At 45.3% G+C, this 23,087-nt stretch overlaps 1 protein-coding gene across 3 annotated transcripts in view; it reads left to right on the forward strand.

Annotated features, from left to right (window-relative positions):
* Fndc1 (fibronectin type III domain containing 1) overlaps positions 1-6,181 on the forward strand; it is an 88,552-nt gene extending 82,371 nt beyond the window's left edge. For all 3 annotated transcript variants that reach the window (XM_075950661.1, XM_075950665.1, XM_075950673.1), the window contains 4 exons: positions 1,047-1,076; positions 2,245-2,406; positions 3,237-3,359; positions 5,442-6,181. In XM_075950661.1, coding sequence (XP_075806776.1) covers positions 1,047-1,076; positions 2,245-2,406; positions 3,237-3,359; positions 5,442-5,557 — 431 coding nt within the window. In that variant the 3' untranslated portion in view covers positions 5,558-6,181. The remainder of the gene's footprint in view (positions 1-1,046; positions 1,077-2,244; positions 2,407-3,236; positions 3,360-5,441) is intronic.
* Positions 6,182-23,087: the final 16,906 nt, after the last annotated feature.

Raw genomic sequence — 23,087 nt, forward strand, 5'->3', positions numbered from 1 at the left:
TGTATGTTACTAGAGTGTAGATCCCTGTGTCGGGTTCTGTCAGAATCACCCACGCACTGTGCGTGTTACTAGAGTGTAGACCCCTGTGTCGGGTTCTGTCAGAATCATCCATGCACTGTGCATGTTAGTCCTTCGTTTCCCTTTCATCATTGGTCTGTATTTCTTTGTGCAGCTGCACCACAATATCTCCATTCAGCCCAATCTGCTGCAATTGAAGTTTGTTCTATTGTGTGTTAATTACAAAGATGCTCTAAGTGTCTATATACAAGTGCTTGGGTTTGTAATTTGCCTTCTGTTGGGTAAACACTGAAGAATGGAATCGTGTGTGATATTATAGTACACAGAACCTTCTCATAAATCACCAGACCTCCCTAAATATGAAGCTTAATAAAGTTTTTACATGATTTATTTCTTTAATTTTGAAAGTGCATTTGTGTGTGTGTGTGTGTGTGAGAGAGAGAGAGAGAAGAGAGAGAGAGAGAGAGAGAGAGAGAGAGAGAGAGAGAGAAGCAGAGAGACAGAGAGAGAGAGAGAGAGAGAGAGAGAGAGAGAGAGAGAGAGAGAGAGAATGTGTCACCATGATGTGCATATGAGAGCATGTGTGTACATGCCAGGGTGTGCATATGAGAGCATGTGTATGCAGGCCACAGTGGAGGTCAGAGGGCAGCTTTCAAGGGCTGGTTCTCTTCTTCCACCAGGTAGATCCTGGGGTAAAAGCCAGGTTGTCAGGTTTGGCTTACTTACTGAACCATCTTGCCAGTCTGAAGTACTGATTGCTTTTATGGTGCACAATTTCAAAACATTGTCTCTCCCAGAAACTCACAGCTTCTGTGTCAAAAACAAGGCAGTTGACTGAGAGTATTTCTCAAGAGAAAATACTTATAGAATGAAAGTATTCTTTCATTCTGGGAAACTTTGTTATCTGATAAAACATTATTTTCTCTCTATTCCAATTTGGTTAGCTCTTTTAATTATAGTCAGTGTTTCAGCATTTTTATAACCGCAATGCATGTTACAAAGCCAATTATTTCTTTTTTCATCCACAGACAATCCTCTGCTTGTTGTGAGGCCACCAGGTGAGTTTCTCATCTTGAGGATTCTGATGCTCAGGTTGATGTGACTGTAAGGTGTACAGTCACCATGACGACCCACAGGTTGATGTGACTTTAAGATGTGCAGTCACTATGATGACCCACAGGGAGAGACGGTGGGACATTTTACATCTATGTGATTTTTTTTCTGATAACTTCGATTCGTTCACCCTCTATTTTCTTTGTGGAAGAGAATTACTTGGAAATGCTTTAGTAGGACTATAGCTCTTGGTATCTATGAAAAACTATGATGGAATAGCTAATACCTATAAAATAGGCTCTTTGTTTACATGTTTTTTGAGTATTTTAATATGACAAAAAGGTGACAAACTGCAAGTATATGAGGGTGGTTTGCCCTCCTCAGCCAACCAACTGAATAAACCTGTGTTTCTAGTTCAACAGGAATAAGGAGTGACTAAAAGAGCATGCTTAGACATAGGGACTTGGAGTACTGTGGCCTGTCCCAAGGGTCAAATATGCCAATATAGCTGCTTTTCCTTGAGGCTTACATCTGCCATTAGCATTGAGAACCCTTTGTTGAAACTGCAAGATCTTAAATACTCTAGGTTTTTTTTTTAATGTGGTACTTAGCTTTTTGTTGTCATGACAAAACCCCAAGAAAACCAAAGGAGAAGGATTTAGTTTTGGTTTATGGTTTTGGAGATTCCAGAGCACAGTCACTTGGTTCCCTTGATCCCAGGTCTAAGGTGAGGTGCAACCTTGTAGCGGGAGGTAGGACAGCAAAGCTGCTCTTCACAGCAGGCAGGCAGGTGGGAGAAGGGAGCCCTTCACAGCCATGCTCTGGTTACATGTATCCTTCCCCAGGCTTCTCCTTCACTCAGGTTTGAGTCTATCAGTGAATGGGTTAACCCACAATGACCTTAGAACCTGCTTGATCCAATAATCTCTCCATGGCCCATAAGAAGCAGGCAGACCAAGCCTCTAATGCATGAGCCTTAAGGAGACATTTTTAGAACTTCAGTTGTACTCTAGCATTGAATAAGAAAGGGGAAATAGATAATGCATGCACATATGCTCAGAGAAGCCCCAAGAGGAAGGAAGGCCCAGAGGAAATGCTCAGTTTCCTGATAGTTTGTGTCTGATAGCCCCTGGAACCCGCCTTACCTTAGAGCATGTGTTTTGTGTTGTCAAGGTGGTGAGCCCATCTGGATCCCATTTGCTTTCAAGCATGACCCCAGCAACACTGACTGCCATGGTCGGCAGTATGTGAAGCGGACGTGGTACAAAAAGTTTGTGGGAGTCATTCTTTGTAACTCACTAAGATATAAGATCTACCTCAGCGACAACCTGAAAGGTAGGTCTGGCGCTTGGGTGGCTGTGGTAAACTTCTGCTGGGCACTGACTTGGAAAGCAGATGCCTTAGGATGTGTCTGAGGTCTGGGACTGTGAGGACTTTGGTGCAAACCAGTTTTGTAGATTCCACTTTGGGATAGCTAGCTTTATACATAGGTGCCCACTGCATTTGGGGCATGAAATCCAAAACCAACTGGCCTGATCAGTTTTTAATTTGTTTCTTTTTCTTGCTAGAAAGAATAGGTTTGTCAAAACCAAAGTCTTCCCTTCCATCCTCATCTCTCGAGATTTATCTGCTTCATCTCATCACCAGTCTCTCCCTATCTTGTTCTCTCTCTGTCTCCATCTTTGTGTGTCTCCATTCATCTCTTCCAACCATTTTCTCTCCCTTCAAAATCTCTGGGAGAGATTGCGCAATCATCTTCGGGATCCCAGTGTGGGAAACAGAGTTGTCCAACCCCTAGTTGTGATTCAGCACCATGGACAGCACCTCGTGCCTGCAGCTGTGTGGGAAGTTTCTTCTAATTATACAGACAAGTCTGGCTTCTAACCTTCCCTCTTGAAAGCTGAGGATTAAAAGGTCCATTATTTGCAGGGTGGAGCTGCCTGTATTGTTCATATACAGGCATATATTAAGTGTTTAGTATACAAGATCTTGGGGGCTTCTCACAACACTTAATGACATTTCTGCCATTACAAACATTTTTCAGACATGGAAACTATGGAACACATGATTTAAATAACTCAAACAGTCTCCAATGCTTGTTCTAAGTTGTAAGCCAGCTATGACACTCTCCAGTAGTCACTGACCTGTGATATACCCTCACACAGACACATTCTACAGCATTGGAGACAGCTGGGGGAGAGGCGAAGACCATTGTCAGTTTGTGGATTCACATCTGGACGGAAGAACAGGGCCTCAGTCTTATGTGGAAGCCCTCCCCACTATTCAAGGTAAGAAGGACAAAGCTGCTGTCTTATTCTGTGGGTGGGAGAGGAAAATTGTTATAATGAGAAAATACGTGGTAGCTCTGCCTTTGACCTAAAATTTAGAGATTAATGTTGGGAGCACTTTGGATCATAAAGGGTTAAAATAAGGAATTAAAGTACTACCACCATATGCTGGCCTTGAGAAACCGGGAATACAGAGGAGTATATAAGACCCCAACCCTGTTCTCAGAAATAAGCTCTGTCCCCAGGAAGAGCAAGCAACTGTGTGGAAGGTGAACAACGGTGGGCAATGTGAAGTGTAAATAACAACAGATTATGCCGCCTGGCTGTCCTCTTCTCGAGGGATTGTGTTCTTGGTGAGCGTATAAATTTGGTTGTTAGGAGAGGCAGTGTGAGCAGAATCTTACAATACAGATGAACATGAACAGTGAACAGCGGAGTTCAACTTGAGTGAAGAGCAAGCATGAAACCCACCAGAAGAGGCTTCAGGGTCAGGGCACCAGCTCTCTGATGATGCATTGTGAGGCGGGAACACAAAAGCTAGCCAGTGTGGGATGTCACAGATGAGCTCAGCCTGCCATGCAAACCAGCAGCAGCTGGAAGCAGTCCAGCATCTTTCCATCATACACTCAACTCTTGCTGATGTTGTACATTCAGGATATGATGTGCTGATCTATAGGTTTCTTCTTTGTGGAAAAATATGTGGATTTTACATGAGCATCTCTGTTTAGTTTCTATTGCTGTGATAAAATACCATGACCAAAAGGCAATGTGGAGATGAAAGGGTTTATTTGGCTTACACATCCTGGTCACAGACTATCATCAAAGAAAGTCCAGGCAGGAACTCAAGCAGGGCAGGAACCGGGAGGCAGTGGCCATGGAAGAGTGTTGCTCATTGACTTGCTCAGTTTGCTGACAATCTGATGGAAAAATCTTCTCAGGTGAAGTTCCTTCCTCTCCAATGACCCTGGCTTGTGCCAAGTTGACAAAAATACCAACACAATGAATTAGCCATTTTCTAATAATTAAAATACACAGGCAGCAAAATAAGCATATTTAGAATCTTGCGTCTAGAATAAAGAACCAATGGGATTTGTCTACTTCTTAGAGTTACTATAGACAAATGCTTCAGGTGACTCTAGATGCGGGGGTGGGGGAGGGTGGCATTTCCAGCCTGCAGTAGGTGGGACAAAAACTAAGACTCGGGAAGATTTCACTCTATTCTGCAAGTCTGACAGAGGCTGTGTTGTGGCACAGTCCTCCACTTCCTCTCTAGACTTTTTATTAAGACTTAATTGTCATTTTGGTTAAGATTTTTACCTGATTAGGTGGGGCCACATTATAGAGACAATCTTCTTTGTCTGCTGATTTAAATTATAACCTCATCTAGCAATGCTTCAGTAGAAATGTCTAGAGTACTGTTAGGTCAAATATGTAAGCCGGCTCAGTTCATCTCCACGTACACCCCATATCTTTTTAGCTCTCACAGTGCCCTAGCATCTGTTACAGTCCTGTGTTATCAGGCTCCTCTGTGACTAAGAGCTAAGGTTGTGGTACTAACCACGGCTGGTTAACATGCTCACTGGTACAGTGGAAGCTAGCCTTTATTTGATAAGAGTAAAGTAAATAAGGCTAAATGTGAGAGCCGTCGAGCCCCCCAAAACATCTTGAGGCTACTGGAACATCCTTCCACATCAAGGAGTTGGCAATGCTCAGATTTTTTTCTGGAAAGGTCTAAAAGTCTACTCTAGGTTCTGGGGCTTAAATCTTGAGCTGCGCAACTCTGGGGAGCTGGAAGCTCTGACCTCAGAGAACAGGATGAGGGTGAGTGCTGTTCAGTTTCCACAGACCGGGGTACACTGCACAGTGAGTGCTCACTAGTGATTGGCTAAAATCATGTTCTCTTGTGATAAGTGAGAGAAGATCTGGATTATTTCCCATGAAACATGATGGGGTAGACCTATTATTATGATGACACATAGAACTGGCCCAGTGTACTCGCAACTAACACCCAGACTGCAGGATGAGATGTTTCCCATCAGTGACTTTGACGATCTTTCTCTTTCTTTCCCACTGCCTTTCCAGGCTACTACCGTCAGTACCGCCAGGAGCCCGTCAGCTTTGGCAACATTGGCTTTGGAACCCCCTACTACTATGTGGGCTGGTATGAGTGTGGAGTCTCCATCCCGGGAAAGTGGTAACCACAGGACCAGCTTGCTGCAAGCTCACCCTCCAGCCTGCTTGACTAACTTGCACTAGGGACTGTGGGCAAGAGAAAGACAGTGTTCCAAGCCCAACGTCCCAGGGTATCAGGAGGCCACAGGGTGGACACAGAGCATCTGGTCCTCTTCGGTCAGAATTCGGCCACATTTCTTGGTCTGGACCATAAAGAGAATTTGGTTTTGCTGAAACTTCTTCTTCATGCCTTATCTGTAATCACACATTCCAGACATCAACCTAGCAGAAGATCCAGTGTGACTTCCAGACTCTTCCGGCACAAAATTTGGATACTCCAGGATCTCCAGGGAACGGCACTGGCATGCTGTTTGCTTTACAGAATGCTTTCTGCTTTTCTCGTCTTTGAAGCAGCTGAGTTTAAGCTTCACACCTGTCTGTATGACGTAGAATTGAATTACTGAAATTACCAAAGGAAACACACTCCCTTTGAGATTTATACTAAAGACTTATCCACCACTGGGCAAGGTGCTTCAAATCCTATTTGTAAATTCTCAATTTTGATATATATGTGTATGTATATATGCATATACGTATCTACACTCATCAAGAATATTGATTAAACTTGCTAAATTTCTTTTTGTTCTTTAGATGAATGTGTGACAACTGTGTGGACAAAGGTTCTGTCTGTTAATATCTTCCTGGGGTGTCCATGGATAGATTTTCTGCAGAATATAGATTCTGTGCAAAGGTATGCATGCTTCTGGTAGTTGCTGCTGGACTTGGGCCATGATGGAGGTGTTGATGGACAACACCATTACCAGTCACCCGTGCCTTCCTCCAGTCATTTAATATCATGGGGCAGATGACTTTATTACCTTTGTTGAAGCGTGTGTGTGTGTGTGTGTGTGTACATGTCTCTGTGTGTGTGTAGGCTTGTGTGCATATTTGCATGCAGGCATATGGATGTGTGTGGAGAGGCCAGGGACCAGATCAGACATCATCCCCTTGTTTGTCGAGACAAGGTTTCTCACCGAGAGCTGGGGTTTACAAATTATTCTGGGCTGGTTGGCCAGTGAGCCCTCGGGATCTGCCTGTCTCTGACCTCCCCTCTGCCCAGTGTTAGGAATACAAGGATGTCCCACCATACCCAGTTTTTTGTGTGGGTTCTGGGTATTGAACTTGGGTCCCGATGTACTTTCCTGACTGAGTTCTTACCTGCCCCTTTATCTAATGTGTTTCCAGACGAATGAATACTTTAGGTTTATCGTGATTTTAAAGTCATGTCTTTTTAAACATGATTTTAAAGTCATATCTTTAAAAACTCAATTTTCATTTCTGTCTCTGTCTATTCCTGAAGTAGAAGCATCTTCCTCCCTGGACTCTGGCACAGAGGTTCATTTAGAGCCTTTATTTCCACTGTTGCAAATGTGTCTGTCTTTCCTATGTGCCCCAGCTAGCCCTGTGAATGAAGGGCTTGTCTTCTTTATTATTATTATTATTTATTAAAGATTTCTGTCTCCTCCCCGTCACCGCCTCCCATTTCCCTCCCCCTCCCCCAATCAACTCCCCCTCTCTCATCAGCCCGAAGAGCAGTCAGGGTTCCCTGCTCTGTGGGGAGTCCAAGGACCTCCCACCTCCTTCCAGGTCTAGTAAGGTGAACATCCAAACAGCCTAGGCTCCCACAAAGCCAGTACATGCAGTAGGATCAAAACCCAGTGCCATTGTTCTTGACTTCTCAGCAGTCCTCATTGTCCGCTATGTTCAGCGAGTCCGGTTTTATCCCATGCTTTTTCAGACCCAGTCTAGCTGGCCTTGGTGAGTTCCCGATAGAACATCCCCATTGTCTCAGTGTGTGGGTGCACCCCTGGCGGTCCTGAGTTCCTTGCTCATGCTCTCTCTCCTTCTGCTCCTGATTTGGACCTTGAGATTTCTGTCCAGTGCTCCAATGTGGGGCTCTGTCTCTGTCTCCTTTGTGGGACTCTGTTCTGTCTCCTTTCATTGCCTGATGAAGGCTAATATCCAGGAGGGTGACTATATGTTTTTCTTTGGGTTCATCTTCTTATTTAGCTTCTCTAGGATCACGAATTATAGGCTCAATGTCCTTTATTTATGGCTAGAAACCAATTATGAGTGAGTACATCCCATGTTCCTCTTTTTGGGTCTGGCTTTCCTCACTCAGGATAGTGTTTTCTATTTCTGTGCATGCAAAATTCAGGAAGTCATTGTTCTTTACTACTGAGTAGTACTCTAATATGTATATATTCCATACTTTCTTCATCCATTCTTCCATTGAAGGGCATCTAGGTTGTTTCCAGGTTCTGGCTATTACAAACAATGCTGCTATGAACATAGTTGAGCATATACTTTTGTAAGGGTCCAGGGGTAGGGTGATCCCAAATTTCCTGAGAAACTGCCACACTGCTTTCCAAAGTGGTTGCACAAGTTTGCATTCCCACCAGCAATGCACAAGTGTACCCAAGGGCTTGTCTTCTTGCACCGAAGTGGCAGCATCAGAGGAACTGAGAGGGACATGAGCTGAAAGAAAGGGCTGATGGGTCTGAGGGCAGCTCCTGACATAAACCACAGGCAGAGTGCGGTGCAGGAGTTGGGGGCTGGTGGTTTTCAGACCCTTCACCGTGCTGCGGTAAAACCTCATGTGTCTGGCTTTCTGCAACTCAAGACCAGCCTGTGACATTCTACAACACCCATTGCACAGTGGCAACAACAAAGAAAATAGCCTGAGAAAAAGCTAGAACTTCTCAAACAGCCTGCAGCTCCTGGGATGCATGTTGCCAAGGCGCTACGACTGGGGTCTACTCCCCACCCCCAAAATTGTGTGTTTAGATAAAACACTGTGAAAGCTTTTGCATTTTCTATAGGTCTGGTGAACAGGTCTCAAGTGTGAATTCTGTGGATGACAGTTACCCTGCAGTGTCACAAGTTTGTGTAGACCTGCTTCAGAGAGACAACTGTATGCTTATCCAAATTCAGTTTGCAAACTACGTAGGGATCTTTAAGTAGTTCTGGGAGGCTCTCACACATAATAGAGATTGTTAATGAAGATGCCTTAGTTTCTACACTAGCCAGCATCCAAATACCTTTCATGGTGCCAGATTGAAGGTAACCCAAAAAACATTTTCAGAAAGTATATAATCTACAGTGCTCTCCCCACAGAGGCTGCGATCTGGCTTCTTTCTCCACTCTCAGGAGAAGACTAGTGACTTGGGAACAAGGGACTGAAACATCAGAAGCAAATCAGGAGTGATCTCCAGGGTGAACTAACCAATAAGACAGACAGACAATCAGACAGACAGACAAGGGGCTAGAGACATGGCTCAGCAGTGATGAGCACTTGCTCCTCTTGCAGAGGATGGAAGTTTGGTTCCCAGCACCCACATTCCATTTGGTGGCTCATGATCTCCTATAACTCTAGATCCAGGGGATCTGATACCCTCTCCTGGCCTCCATGGGGACAAGCACACACATGGACCTTTACACACAAAAACACGATGTATAAATATTTTTAAAAGAACGATAAGTAGACAGATTGATAGATAATAGAAGATAGATAGATAGATAGATAGATAGATAGATAGATAGATAGATACTATCAAAGGTCTTGATAGGGACAATTAGTTCACATGGTTATGAAAGGCAACAAGTCCCACAACAAACTGTCTGAAATCTGGGGATTCTAGAATGCTGGCAGCACACCTGGGCTTGGGGCTGAAGGATCTAGGTCCAAGGACATTAAGGATGTCATTGTCAGGCCAAGACCAAAGGCCTGAGAACTTGGCTGGGCCAACAGCATCCAGAACTAGTGACCCTGGAGTTCTCCGTAGAAGAACATGCCCAGCTCCCGGAGAATGAAGCTATCTTTCCTCTATCTCTGTTTTCCTGGAAGCTCCAGCTGCAAGAATGAGATCCACCCACACCGAGGGAGGATCTTTCCCACCAGCCCACAGACTAGCATGCCAGCTTCCATGGGGAACACCTTGACAGACAACCCCTCTAGCACGTCATTGTTTCTCTAGGCATTCCTTGATCCAGTCAAGTAGACACCCACAGTGATCCCTCCTGGATAGTGGTATCAGCAGCATTCTGATGAATTATTCCAGTTACATTACAGAACACATCCAATAAGTCTCTGATGGTCATTTTGAACCTTAGAAGGTCAAATTCTGGGTGTAACACTTTAGAAAGGCCATTGACAGCAAGACATCGAAGACAGAGGAAGGTACGAAAACACGAGACTGTATTGCAAGAACTTCCACGAGATGCTTTACCTCCCCAGAAGCCCGCCATGAAAGAGCTGAGCATTTGTCAGCTCCAGACATCTGAGCGGATGCCCATAGGGTTACAGGGAAAGGTAAGTGGCTCAGAGAGATGGCAAATTTTAGTTCAGCTGGTGTGGGTGCCCTCAACATCCAACCATGAGTGAGTGGGTGTCGCCCTCCATGGGGGAAACTTTAGACACAACCAGGATGACAATGCCTGGCCTCAGTGGCTACTCTGCTGTATGTGGCCCGTAAATCCACAGTGGTCTGCACACATGAGAAGGGCTGTAAATGATGCAAAAGAGATAAACAAAGAACCGGTAGCTGGGACAGAGACTGCAAACAGTGTGTGGAGCCTGAGAATTTTAAGATCTGGCCCTTTTAGGAAAAGTCTGCATAGTCTCTCAAGGTTTAACGTCCTAATTTAAAAGTAACATGTAATAGTCTGGGAAAGATATCCCTAAAGTGCTTGTTGGGGTTTGAGTTTGACGCCACATAAAACAAAAAACAAAAACAAAACAAACTTAAACAACAACAAAAGCACATTTTTTTCAAAAAGCCTGTGTATTGTGGCATGCGCTTTTGATCCCAAACAGAGACAAGTGGGACTGGGGACCTCACTGGCCGGCCAGCCTCACAGATCTGGTGAACTTCAGATGAGTTGTAAGACCCTGCCTTGAAGGTTCCAAGCTCAGTTAGTAAGTGCCTGCCACATAAGCGTGGAGGCCTGAGTTAGAATCCTAAGCACCACGAAAGCTGGGCATGGTGGCAGGTGCCTGTAACCCCAACATTGGGCAGCCAGCCTACCTGGACCAATAAGCTTTTGCTTAAGGGAGAGGCCACACACACACACACAAGTGCTCACACTCACACAAGCAAGAAACCACACATGAACAGCATCACACACACACACCAACATGGATGGCTTCTGAGGAACAAGAGCCCGGGTTTACCTCTGGCCTCCATACATGTACACACACTTATGCACACACTTGCACACATATTAGCATGCACAAACATACACTAGCATATATTGTTTCAAACATTTGTGCTCTTTTGTCTTACAATACGTTTATTTTCCGACCACCATCTCCCTGTGCTGTTATGTCTTTTGTGGCTGGGTCCTGGGTTCCCAGGCTTCTGACTTGGAAAACTCTTTGCTCATGTTGTGATCTTGGAAACTATTATGCTCTTTAGACAGCTTCATGCACGGTTAACATACCTGTTTACTTAAGACATAATTCGCAGCATTTTCCAAATGAGTGTTGATTTATTTTTTCCCTTTTGACCTACTCAGGCCACATATCTGGGTTAGTTGGTGGTAGGGCAGGGAACTGGGGACTTTAGGGTGGATCAGCCTCTCTCAGCACGGAAAATAGCTCTGAGTCATTATGAGCGATTGCAGAACAATTCCTCTGGAAGTCAGGCACTGACCCGAAACTTCTCTTCTTCTCATCTTTTTATTATTATAAGTTTTACTTTATGTGAATGGGTGTTTTGCTTGAATATAGGTCTGCATCTTTGGGGGTCACCAGATCCCCTGGAACTGGAGTTATAGACAGTTACAAGCTGCCATGTGGATGTTGGGACTCAAACTTTGGTCCTCTGCAAGAGTAAACGGTATGCTTAACCAATGAGTGTCTCTCCAGCTCCCAGATCTGTAACGTTTTACACAGTGCCTTCCATGACCTCCTTAAGGCATAACTGTTCCCGAGCGGTGGTGCATGCCTTTAACCCCACTTGGGAGGCAGAGGCAGGTGGATCTCCAAGTTGGAGGTTAGCCTGATCTATGGAGCAAGTCCCTGGACAGCCAGGGCTACACAGAGAAACCCTGTCTCATGCGAGAGGAGGGGAATAACTATTTTTCAGAGGACTGGGTTCAATTCCCAGCACCCACATCTGTGAGCTCATGACTGCCTGTAACTCCAGTTCTAGAGGCTCTGACCCCCTCTTCTGGTCTCTGCAGGCACTGCACATATTTGCTGCACATAAACTCACACAGGCATACAGCCATACCCACAAATAAAGAAAAAGTATCTTTTTTGGTAAGGTGTCACGCTTGGATGATTTACTCTTTAAAATAACTTAAAGTATCTTTGCAAACATTACCCTTGGATCCTGGATCATGCCCCAGTCTCAGATTCGGCTGAGCTCAGGGCTGCTGTAGGAAAACAGAGCTCGGTGTCACAGAGGGTAGGTAAATGACTCACGTAAGAGTAGAGCAACAGTCTCAGGACAGGAGATGCCTTGTAACGTGCTGTCAGGTCTCTTGGGACTCTTCTGGGTCTCTTTCTTGGGTAATTCCTACTCTTGTTCTCTGTGTGTATGCTCAGTTTTCTCCTGGAGACCAGTTCCCACTGAGTGTTTATGACATGAGTGACCACTGTTTCCATTTAGCCTGGGTCACTCTGTGCCCTCCCTTGATTTCATGCCTGTCAGACCTTGGGAAACCCAGCTCTTATTAGCCGCCTACCCAGGTCTCTCAGGTCCAGACTCAGATGTAGAATGAGGTTTTGAATAGGCATGCTGATCCAACCAGTGGCTCCTACGTAAGGAATGCCACTTGGCATAAACTAGCAACTGCAGCCTGACTATAGAACAGACAACAATGCCTTTCTAGAATGGATAATCAGGTGGATGAAAGCGAACTAAAGCGAGTTGCCGTATTAGGACAGTGCTCATGGTAAAAGGACTTCCTTTTGAGACTTTCAGGTTTCTCTCAAAGGCTCTAGTATCCCTCCTTAATGGAGGAGCTGGAAAAGGAAGTTTGAGGAACATTCCCTAATCCACAATAAACGATGTCACACTCCAAATAGGCCAACAGAAGGAGACAACAGAGAGACCATTTGTATAGGTATGGGTGGATACCACATGCTGTGGGAAATGCTCTTGTACACTGTAAAGATTTGTCACTCATATTGGTTTGATAAACTGATGATTGGTCAATATCCAGGCAGGAAGTATAGGCAGGGTGACCAGACTAAGAGAATTCTGGGAAGAGGAAAGACAGAATCAGTCTTAAGAGAGACATAGAGGAAGTAAGATGAGAATGTCTTACTGAGAAAAGGTACTAAGCCATATGGCTAAACATAGACAATAATTATGAGTTAATTTAAGTTGTAAGAGCTAGTCAGTAATAAGCCTGAGCTAATAAACTATTTATAATGTATATTTCTGTATGTTTCTTTGGGACTGAATGGCTGTGGGACCTGGTGGGACAAAAACTTCCATCTTCAGCTGCATCAGTGAGCTGCTACTATTTAAAGCTGAAAGGGCCAGAGGAAGGACTGGTGGGAAAAATCTAGAAGAGTCTTAGACCTAAGTTTCAGAGGAACAGCAATGTTGCTCAAGGAACTGTGTCAACAAAGGGCACCTGCAGGGTAGATCACTGGGCTCCCTCCCTTCCTCTCTTCCATCACTCCTGCCTTCTGTTAGTGTTTTCCATTGGCCAAGACCATCTGGAAGCCAGGTGACCAAGAAAATGGTTGAATGTTTTCAGATTCTTCTCTTTTGGAAGGAATGGATGTTTTTAGTGGGCATTTCACCGGCTCCATCATTCATAGCTAAGGAAACAGATCAGACAGGTGAATAGCTGGTGAAGTCGTATTTCTGACTACAATGAAAACTTTGAACCCCTGCTCTTTCTACCTGTACATGGGTCTCCTCTCATCTTTCCCTAATCTGGGACAGACATCACTAATCAATCAAGCCAATCCTTCCTCTGAATCTGCATTTGGCTTCATCCTCACCACTAACCCCCGACTAGAGGACAGGTATCCCAGGTAATACTAGAAGCCAAGTTCAAGCTCATTTACACCTCTGCTTAGTCAAGGCAAATGACTCTTTACTGACATTTGACAGAAACAAACCTTCTACCCCAGGACCCCATGGTCAGAATAGAGACTAAAGGACGGTATAAGTAAAATAGGATAAAGGATAATGTGAATTTAATCACTATTTTCCATTTGACTTAAGTTGGCATTTTTCTTTTACTTCATGCAGAACCCAGTTCTTTGTTAAATTTATCAAGTATTTGATCATCCTACAAAATCTACTCAGTCATGTCTAACTGTGTGTTGGTTCCCCTTAAAAAGTTTAATCAAGTTTAGAGGAAAAGACACCGATGTCCATGTGGGTGAGGAAAAGTCCCTCCTGAAATGTATTTCTATTGCTTTTTTAGAGCTGGATTCTCAGTGAAACTGCTGAGCCTTGCAGTCACAGGAAGGGATTTGAAAGGTTGTCCCTTCAGAAGAAAGCAGAGAAAGGCACAGGCGTGAACAACCAACATCTCACTTGCTTCCTGGGAGCACTGCCTGTAGGAGGAAGAGATGAAGGATCTGATGCTAGACCAGACAGAAGTGACCACAGTGGCTGTTGTCTGGGAGACCATCTGTACCCTAAGACAGCATCTTCCCTCTCATGTGTCACCTGTCTTTCTCAGAAACTGGCCTTTTCTGAGCTGTAAGCAAGGTTTAGTCATTGTCCTCCTCCATCAGGCTAAATGCATGTGGCTCCTGTACTTAATAAGCACATAACGAAACTTTTCCTGTTGTCTGTATATTTGATTGATCAAGATTATCAAGCCCTCGGAGAGCAAGAATAAACTTCCAGCTTCCTTTACAGTTCCTCCTGACTCCGAGAGAGCAAGGTGACTCCAGCTTAGTTATCCTCCGCAGCCATCTCCTCCTTTCCCCTTGCCCCAGAGTGGATCAAAGCATGCTCCACCCCCAGGCTGCCCACTTGGCCCTAGGCAAGTCTGGCTTGCATTCTATCCTCCTACCTCAACAAGACCACACACTCTCAACTCTTGGGTGGGGTGCAGGGAGGGGTTGAAAAGGCTAAAATCTAGGGGGATCAGGTAGGATGTCCAAAGCTCCACACCAACACTCCCTTTCTGTAATGAATGTGAGGTTTGCTGTGGAATGACGGTGTGTGTGAGGCCAGTTCTGGGACACAGTAACAACCTTTTCCTGGGGCACAGGTTCCCTGTAGGGTAACGCTGACCCATGGATGCCCTGGCTTCTAGAAATCGTCAGGCTTCCTTTTCACTCAGCATCTATCTAACCTATCTTTAAGTCAGCAAACACTGGAAGTGTCATGTGGGCTGGGAGCTGAATGATATACAGCCAGGCAAGTACACAGTCTACAGTCACTACATGTGGTTAACTGAACTAGAACAAATGGAAACACTTCATTTTTTTCATACTAGATTGGAAAATGGGGACTCAATGTTAGATTGAAAGTATTGTCTGAACACTACAACCTCCAATGGTCTAAGTCTGTGGGAAGCACAGCTGCTGGATGCTCTCTGGATCCCAGTTAGAATGTTTTGGGGATCATAGCCTTATCATATGGGAAATATTTATTTGGTGACTCCTGTCTGAAAAATGCTGCTTTATCCCCTAAGAATACTGCAGCTGATGGGAAGAAAATTGTGGTCTGAGAGGCGCAAAAGCTTGTTGGCCAGTCCAGAGGGTTTTCTCAGTCTTACTTTATCTATAGCCAGGCTATTTCTGAGCTAAATTATAATTGAGTTAAAAATGGTTTGTGCCTGGTTCACAGTTTGAAGACGATGAGGAGAATATTATTCATGCGTCTGTCCGTTCATCATGTCTGTCCATCCATCAGTAGTAGTCCACTTCAGAAAGTGTTTATGAAGTACAGAGTCCCTCCTGAGCACAGATGCATCCCTTGTTTTTATGGCCGTTTGGAAACTTATGCACATAAAACTCCTTCAGTGCACACTTCTGTAAGTTTTGACAAATGGACAAGGTCATGGAGCCACACTCAGCAGAGCAATCCCCCTAATAACCCCTTTTCTCCACCTCCTATCCTCCAACCACCAATCTGTTTTCTATAATTCATGTTTTCTCAGGATGTTGTAGAAGAGAAATCATATATGTGTTGAGAGTCCTATGTGTTGTTCTAAACTCTAGGAATTTGTTCTTTTAAATTATGAATAAAATTGCTACAAGTATCCATGCCCAGGATCTTTTTGAACAGAAGATATCATTAAAAAAAATAAAACAACCGTGCCATGCACTGGGAGAAAATACATGATAATCGTATGTCTGGCCAAAAAAAATGTTTTTCCATACCAAGTGTTAAGCACTTTGTCAACCTAATGATAAGAAAACAAACGACCAGTTAAAATAAGTGGGTAAAATATCTTTGAACTTATTTACTATTTTTGTGTGCATGGGTGTCTTGTCTGTATGCATGCCATATTGCAGTGACTGTTGAGGCCAGAAGAAGGTGTTGGATTACATGGGACGGGAGTTATAGAAGGTTGTGAGATGTCATGTGTGTGCTGGGAAATGAATCCAGGTCCTCTGGAAGATCAGCCAGTGACTTTCACAACTGGGCCATATCTCTAAGCTCTAAAGTATTTCAAAAAGACATTTTACTAGTGATATTTGGATGGCTAGCAAGCATAAGAGCAGATAGAGGACAGAGGTTCATATTATAAAGCTTATTGTTTATTGTTGTGTGTCTAGACATTTGTCTGCATAAACTCACTGGATGACCAAGCTGCGTTTAGTGGTATCATTGCTCTGGTCTGTCACCAATTCTCTGGGGCAAGTGCCCTTGTTCACATCTCCCCAGGAACAGTGCCGTACAGCAAAGGTACAGGCTCACTGCCAAGCTTTACTTGCACAAGATAGAATCAAAGCAGCAGAGAAAAGATCTGAGAAACTTAGTGTGAGATTCGATCACTGTCTGGGGATGATGGAGAGATTGAACTCAATCTTAGCCTAACTAGACTAATGCACGTAGTGCAAACACATGATCATCCTTGAGAGGATAACAACAGGACAGGGGAAAGCAGCCGGGGAGGCGGTAGGTAGAAAGGGGTAACCCACGCTGCACGGCTCCCACCAGAACAGCTTGTAGTTAGTGTCCAGTGGCTTTTCCATCCCAGTGTTCTGAATTTTTCCACATAAGAGTCCAAAAAGCCTAAAAACCAAGATGGGTTTATCATATCAATGGCCCCACTTCCTTGATACCAATTTCTGTCCTGGTTTCATTTCAACGATTGTGGAAAAAGAAAACAAACCTTGATCAAAAGCAACTTAGAAAAGAAAGGGTTTATTTAGCTCGCAGTTCACATTACAGCCTGTAGCTGCAGGGCAGTCATGGCTGCAGGAGCCTGATACAGCCGTTCACATGGGATTCACAGTCAAAAGCAGAGAGAAATAAATGCATGAATGCTTATCTGCTTGCTTGTCTGTCCTCAGCTTGATTTCTCCACTCTTAAACAGTTTCGAGGGACTGAAGAGATGGGTCAGTGGTTAGGAGCACTAGATGTTCTTCTAAAGGACCCAGGGTTTCATTCCTAACGCCCACAAGGCAGCTCACAACCATCGGTAACTCCAGGGGATCAGAAGAAATTCAGCAACTTCCCTAAACTTGTACTCACCAGACGTTGAATTCATGATGGCTACCTGTGAGACCATCATGTCAGCTGGAGAAGAACCTCTCAGAGTTTTTAGGAGCATGTTTTATATGTGGCAACTGTTCCATTAATTGCAGAGATTTTGTTTGATGAACAGTTTGTTCTTTGGTTCTCTAGACTGAAATCCACGCACACATTTTCTTGCAAGTGCATTTTGCCCCCCATGTCTTGTGTATCACAGTGCAGACATCCCAACACTGTTATGGGCTCATTAATCACACAGATGCCTTGCTCAAATGTTTGGGTACAATTAACCCCCAATGCATTTGTGATGTCCCTGATCCTGCATTCTGAATGTCATCTGTATGTCAGTGGAAATATGATACTATGTTGAGAGCCATCTGCAATTCATCCATGAAGTTCTGTTCAGTCAACCTCATTCATTCCAGCCACATCATGAAGGGGGACAGCTGGATGGATGTGACGGCTCATCCTTGTCCTTCCAGCATTTGGGAAGTAGAGCCAGGAAGACTACCATGGATTTGAGGTCAACTGAAGCTACATAGTGAGTCCAAGGCCAACCAGGGTTACACACAGAGAGACTGTCTCAACAAAACAAAATGGCCAAAGTCACATTTTGTTTTTAAGAAAAAAAATGTAGAACTTCAACAAGAATCTTAATTTAATCTGAAATGACTTCACTAATTTTTGGTCAATTTGCCCAATGGGAGTGGTCCTCAGCTATGAGTGATCCATAGTTAATCCATATTTAGAGCTCTTCATCCCTAGTTTCTGCTATAATGACCTAAACAAACAAATATGTCCATTTGTCTCCCCTGAAAGGTCACCTATGCCCTCTAAGATTTCCAAACATATGAACAGATGTTACTCATACATAATCTTAAACTCCCTGATTTCCCATTAGGTAATTTCTCCAAAATTTGACCTATTTGTTGAAATAAAATACATTTCATTTAAGATAGAAATGGCCAACCTTCTCCGAGTCTCTGTGGAAACAGCAGAGGGCCTGTTGAATGGCTTCTGAGGGTGTCCTTTCCCCCCGAGAGCTGCTCACACAACAGTAGACAGCTTGCAGCGAGGTCCGAGCACTGCCGTCACTTTTTCAGGCATGTCCGGGCCACGGTGCTAGTCTGAGGGTGTTTGTAAAAGTTGCTGAAGCACACTTAGGCTGAGCCACCATGGTTATTCATGGACAGTGTGCACAGCCTTCATGGCAAGCAACAACGTGGAAGGGCCTGTTTTTAAGAATTTTGAAGAGGCGAGTCACTGCTTAATGTTAATTTATTTCTATTTGAAATAATCAAAACCTTTTGCCAAATTTGAAGTGTAATTGAAGTGTTCATTTTATATTTACCAGGAGAGAAGAAGTCCACTCATTCAGTTCACCCCAAGGTACACAGATGTCCCCACATCATCTACTGCACGTCTGGTCTGCTGATCAGGTGCCAGGACCTATCTTACCAGTATGTGGGCCCCTCCAGGCCCAGGCGTCATGAGGAAAATCATAATCCCAACAGCTTTTGCCTTCTTTTCTCTATTAAAAGGAAGAACAATTTAGATAGGGCAATCCTGAGAATCTTTTTGAGACATTGGAGGTTGTATGCCGTAAGAGAAAAAAAGATACAGAAGTCCTTACCTCTGAGATGGTGCCATCCCCTTTGGGTTGGGTTTATAGCCGTAAAACATGGCCTGCGTCTGCCCACAGGATGAGGATGGTGCCTGTGCAGCAAGTCCCGCGGTGTCCATAGTGATGAACATCATCATCTTCATCAGTGAACAGGCAGAGTGGTAACTTGTCATCAGAAGTCAGGATGCTGTCTCCGGGCACAATCAGTTAGTGTCTGCTGAGGATCCTAGCACTCCCTTTCCTGCCGTGGGGATTGTGGGTAAGTATTGCAATAGGTCCTTCACCATCCTGACTTCTGCATGGCCTCAGGGAACAGATCTACCTGTCAGCTGTATGTGTACCCCTGAAGCAGAGGCGTATGCTCTGCTGTGGTTCTCTTGTCACTTAGGGGGTCTTTGGTACCATAAAGTCACTAGCTCATCTTGACTGATGTCCGATGATTTAGCTCCTCCAGAACCCACTTTCCTCAGTGGTAAAGCTCCCTAAAGAGAATCATCAGCATTCTCTGCTGTGTGTCTGCTGGGGATGAAGCCACCCTATCCTCCGGCTTCAGGAGTGGGTTGGACGTGTGAAGAGCCAGGCACATGATAGAGTCTGTCTTTTAGGATTCAGAATGCCATAATTGCAGGGGAGCACCTCACCTACCTCCCTATCTGCCACAGTTTCTAAGGAAGTGCTGTCTCTCCTGCCCGGCTGGGAGGATATGCATCTGATGTGGTCGTCTCCCAGCAGCCATAGATATCAAAGCTAACACATAAAAAGACATAGCCTGTTCTACGAAGAGAAACAGGCTCCAGGTTCCAGGCTGAGCTCCTGCATCCAGCCTACCCTGGAACAGTACACTACATAACCTCACAGTGGACTGAGGCCACAGGAGCTACTGGGTATGAGTCGGTTGTAATGGGGCATTTGAACCTGAAATCATCCCCGTAAACTCTTAGAGAAAATGTAGTGGTGGAAGAATTCACAAGCCTACCCCTCTTTTGGATGTTTATAGCAGTTCTGTGAGAGGTGACAGGTGGAAAGCGGTGGACGACTAGGGAAGGAGGCAGGGACGACCAGGAGGCAGTGGTCAGCGGATGGAGGATCGGGGTCAGGACACTGAAGGGGTAGACTGGATGGGCAGAGGCTTTTAGTAAAAACAAACAAACAAACAAAATCTCTAGAGCATGGGGCCTTGTGTTTAGGACTTCTCATTGCCCCTCAAGAAAACCCTGACAAGGATAGATGTCTCTCTACTGACAACAGCATTTAGACTGTGTCCTTGAGTGAACAGTGTTCTGTTCCTGGGCCACACGAGTCTCTACATGCGAGTCTCTACATGTATACATTTTATACTTCTATTTGTAGAACCCAGTTTTCATGGCTGTTTGAAGCGGAATACTTTTCTCCTTCTCAGTTTTAATCCTCTGTTTATAACTATTATTTTTACTCGAGAAGCCATCAGACCTGGCTAACAGCCTCGTATTTTATCCAGTATTAATATTACTAGGAAAACACTGAAACACTCCTGGGAAGTGACTCATAAGAGTCCATAATGTCCAAGTTTTGAGTATAATTTTGCTTTTTAACAAACCGAACAGCAAATAACTTTTATTTTATTCAGAAACTCTCTTCAGAGAGCACGAAAGTTGTATTTTACATGGAATCTGTGCTGAATAAATCACTTTTGTTCTTGTTTTCTTTCACTGATTCGGAGAAATTTGGAAAAACTTTGGGCAGTCTTGCAGACCGACAGTGATTTACTCAGGTGTTAATTACCCCAGAGACTTAGCGTGGAGCTCTGCTTGGCACGCCAGTGCCATGCCAGCACCACGCCAGCGCCATGCCAGAGCCACGCCAGCGCCACGCCAGCACCACGCCAGCGCCACACCAGTGCCACACCAGCACCACCCCAGTGCCATGCCAGAGCCATGCCAGCGCCACACCAGCACCACCCCAGTGCCATGCTAGAGCCACGCCAGCGCCACACCAGCACCACCCCAGCGCCATGCCAGAGCCACGCCAGCACCACGCCAGCGCCATGCCAGAGCCACGCCAGCGCCACACCAGCACCACCCCAGTGCCATGCTAGAGCCACGCCAGCGCCACGCCAGCGCCATGCCAGAGCCATGCCAGAGCCACGCCAGCGCCACGCCAGCACCACGCCAGTGCCACACCAGCACCACGCCAGCGCCACGCCAGCACCACGCCAGCGCCATGCCAGCGCCACGCCAGCGCCACGCCAGCGCCACGCCAGCACCACGCCAGTGCCATGCCAGAGCCACGCCAGCGCCACGCCAGCGCCACGCCAGCGCCAATGGAGCTGGAGGACCTGTGCTTGTTGTTACTGTCCCCACCACTTTGCAGTTCAGAACATAGACCACGTACAGTCTCAGTTAGCTTTCTCTTGCTGTGATGACATGCCATGATCACGGCAATGTTTAGAACAAGGAGTTTATTGGTCTTGACCATCATGGTGGGGAACACAGCAGCAGACAGGCAGGCATGGTGCTGGAGCAACAGCTGTGAGCTCAGTTCCTTAACCACAGTAGGAGACAATGAAAGAGAAACTAGGAATGGCTTAGGCTTTTGAACTAGCAATGCCCACCTGCCATAGACCTATCCCTTCCCACAAGGCCACACCTCTTAATCCTTCCCAAACAGTTTCCACCAGGAGACCAGGCATTCATGATGAGCCTATGGGAACCATTCTCATTCAAACTACTATGCTTACGTTCAGTGGACGTGTGATCAAATAAATACTAGTTCTAAATGGTCTTTGAGATCTTGTAAGATTTTTAAAAAAGTGCTTGCCACTTGAAGTTTATTTCACAGAACCAGCAATGGGCATGGACAGGCGGTGACAATAAGCAGCTGGCAGGTATCCTCACTTCCAGAGGGACAATGGCAGCAGATGGTTCAGGATCCAGTTCCAAAGCTTTGCCAAAGAGGATGTCATTGGCAATAGGTGTCTGGGAAAGCTGGGTTCTCATTAAGGAAAATTTTTTAAGTTTAGCAGAGTCTTGGTTTCCAGGAAAGTTTTAAGAAAGGCACTGAGAAAGTGTTCATAAATTGGGCCTTAGCAGACCCCAGGGAGGACTCGGGATCGCACAGTCTGTGATCTGAATAGCGTCCACAGCTCCCAGTTAGGCTTTAGGGACTCCAGGGTGGAAGACAGTGAGGAAACTATCATAAACTCACAGCACACGGGCATTAGAGAGGACCTTGGCCTCCCTGTGTTCTTTGAGCTTCTGCATTGTACACAACCTGTTTTGCTACATGAGTATCTGTCTGGTGTCTGAAGGCCCTCACTCCATGGCTCCTAGCTAGGGCCTGAGGCTCAATGGGAGCCGATATTTGTTGGCTGGATAAGTGGAAGACTCCAACTTCCTGATTTACCAGTGAGGAAGGTGGCACTCAGACTCAATGCCCAGCGATTAGCATCCAGTTCTGTGGGGTGTGGTGGCTGGTGTTTTGTCAGCTTGACACAAACTAGGTGTCTTAGTTAGTGTTTCATTGCTGTGAGCAGACACCATGACAATGGGAACTCTCATAAAGGAAACATTTAATTGCTCCAACTCCAGAGGCAGAGAGAAAGAATCTAAATATCCGGGCTCCCTTTGTGCCGCCAATGGAGCAGAGGTGTGGCTTTCAAAGTTAGATCTGTTTTCCTTCATTAAGGGACAGTCAGCTGGAGAAGAGGACAACAAACCCAATGCCCTTGGAAGTAAACGCCCAGAAGGCTTAGCTTCTCACTGACGCACAGCGGGTGACCAGGGAAAGGTCCCTTAGCCTCGGGCTGCTACCCAACCCAAAAGGAAAATGGTGTTGTTCCTCAGCCTCAGTGTCCCTCACTGTCAGGAGCCTCTCCTCATCCCCTCTTCCAGAGTGTTGGGGAAGAGATGGTTCTTTAGCCAGCCAGCTAGGCCCCATTCTCTTTTCACATCCTGCCCCCTCTGGCCTTCTCCACTGTGCTGAAAACAGGAAGCATAGAGATATGAGCAAAATTCTAACACTAGGTAGGCTAGTTTTCCAAAAGCAAGTACCATAAATGTAACTGGAGAGTTGCCTCGGGGGTCAAGAGCTCATACTGCTCTTTCGGAAGACCCAGCTTCAGCTCCCAGCACCCACATTGAAAGGCTCGCGGCTGCTGGTAAGGTCAGGTCAATGGGATCTGACTCCTTTTTCTGGCTTCTGCAGGCACTGCACATACATGCGCGTGCACACACGCACACACAAACACACACACA

The sequence above is a fragment of the Microtus pennsylvanicus genome, chromosome 1, assembly GCF_037038515.1.
Source record: "Microtus pennsylvanicus isolate mMicPen1 chromosome 1, mMicPen1.hap1, whole genome shotgun sequence".
Lineage (NCBI taxonomy): Eukaryota > Metazoa > Chordata > Mammalia > Rodentia > Cricetidae > Microtus > Microtus pennsylvanicus.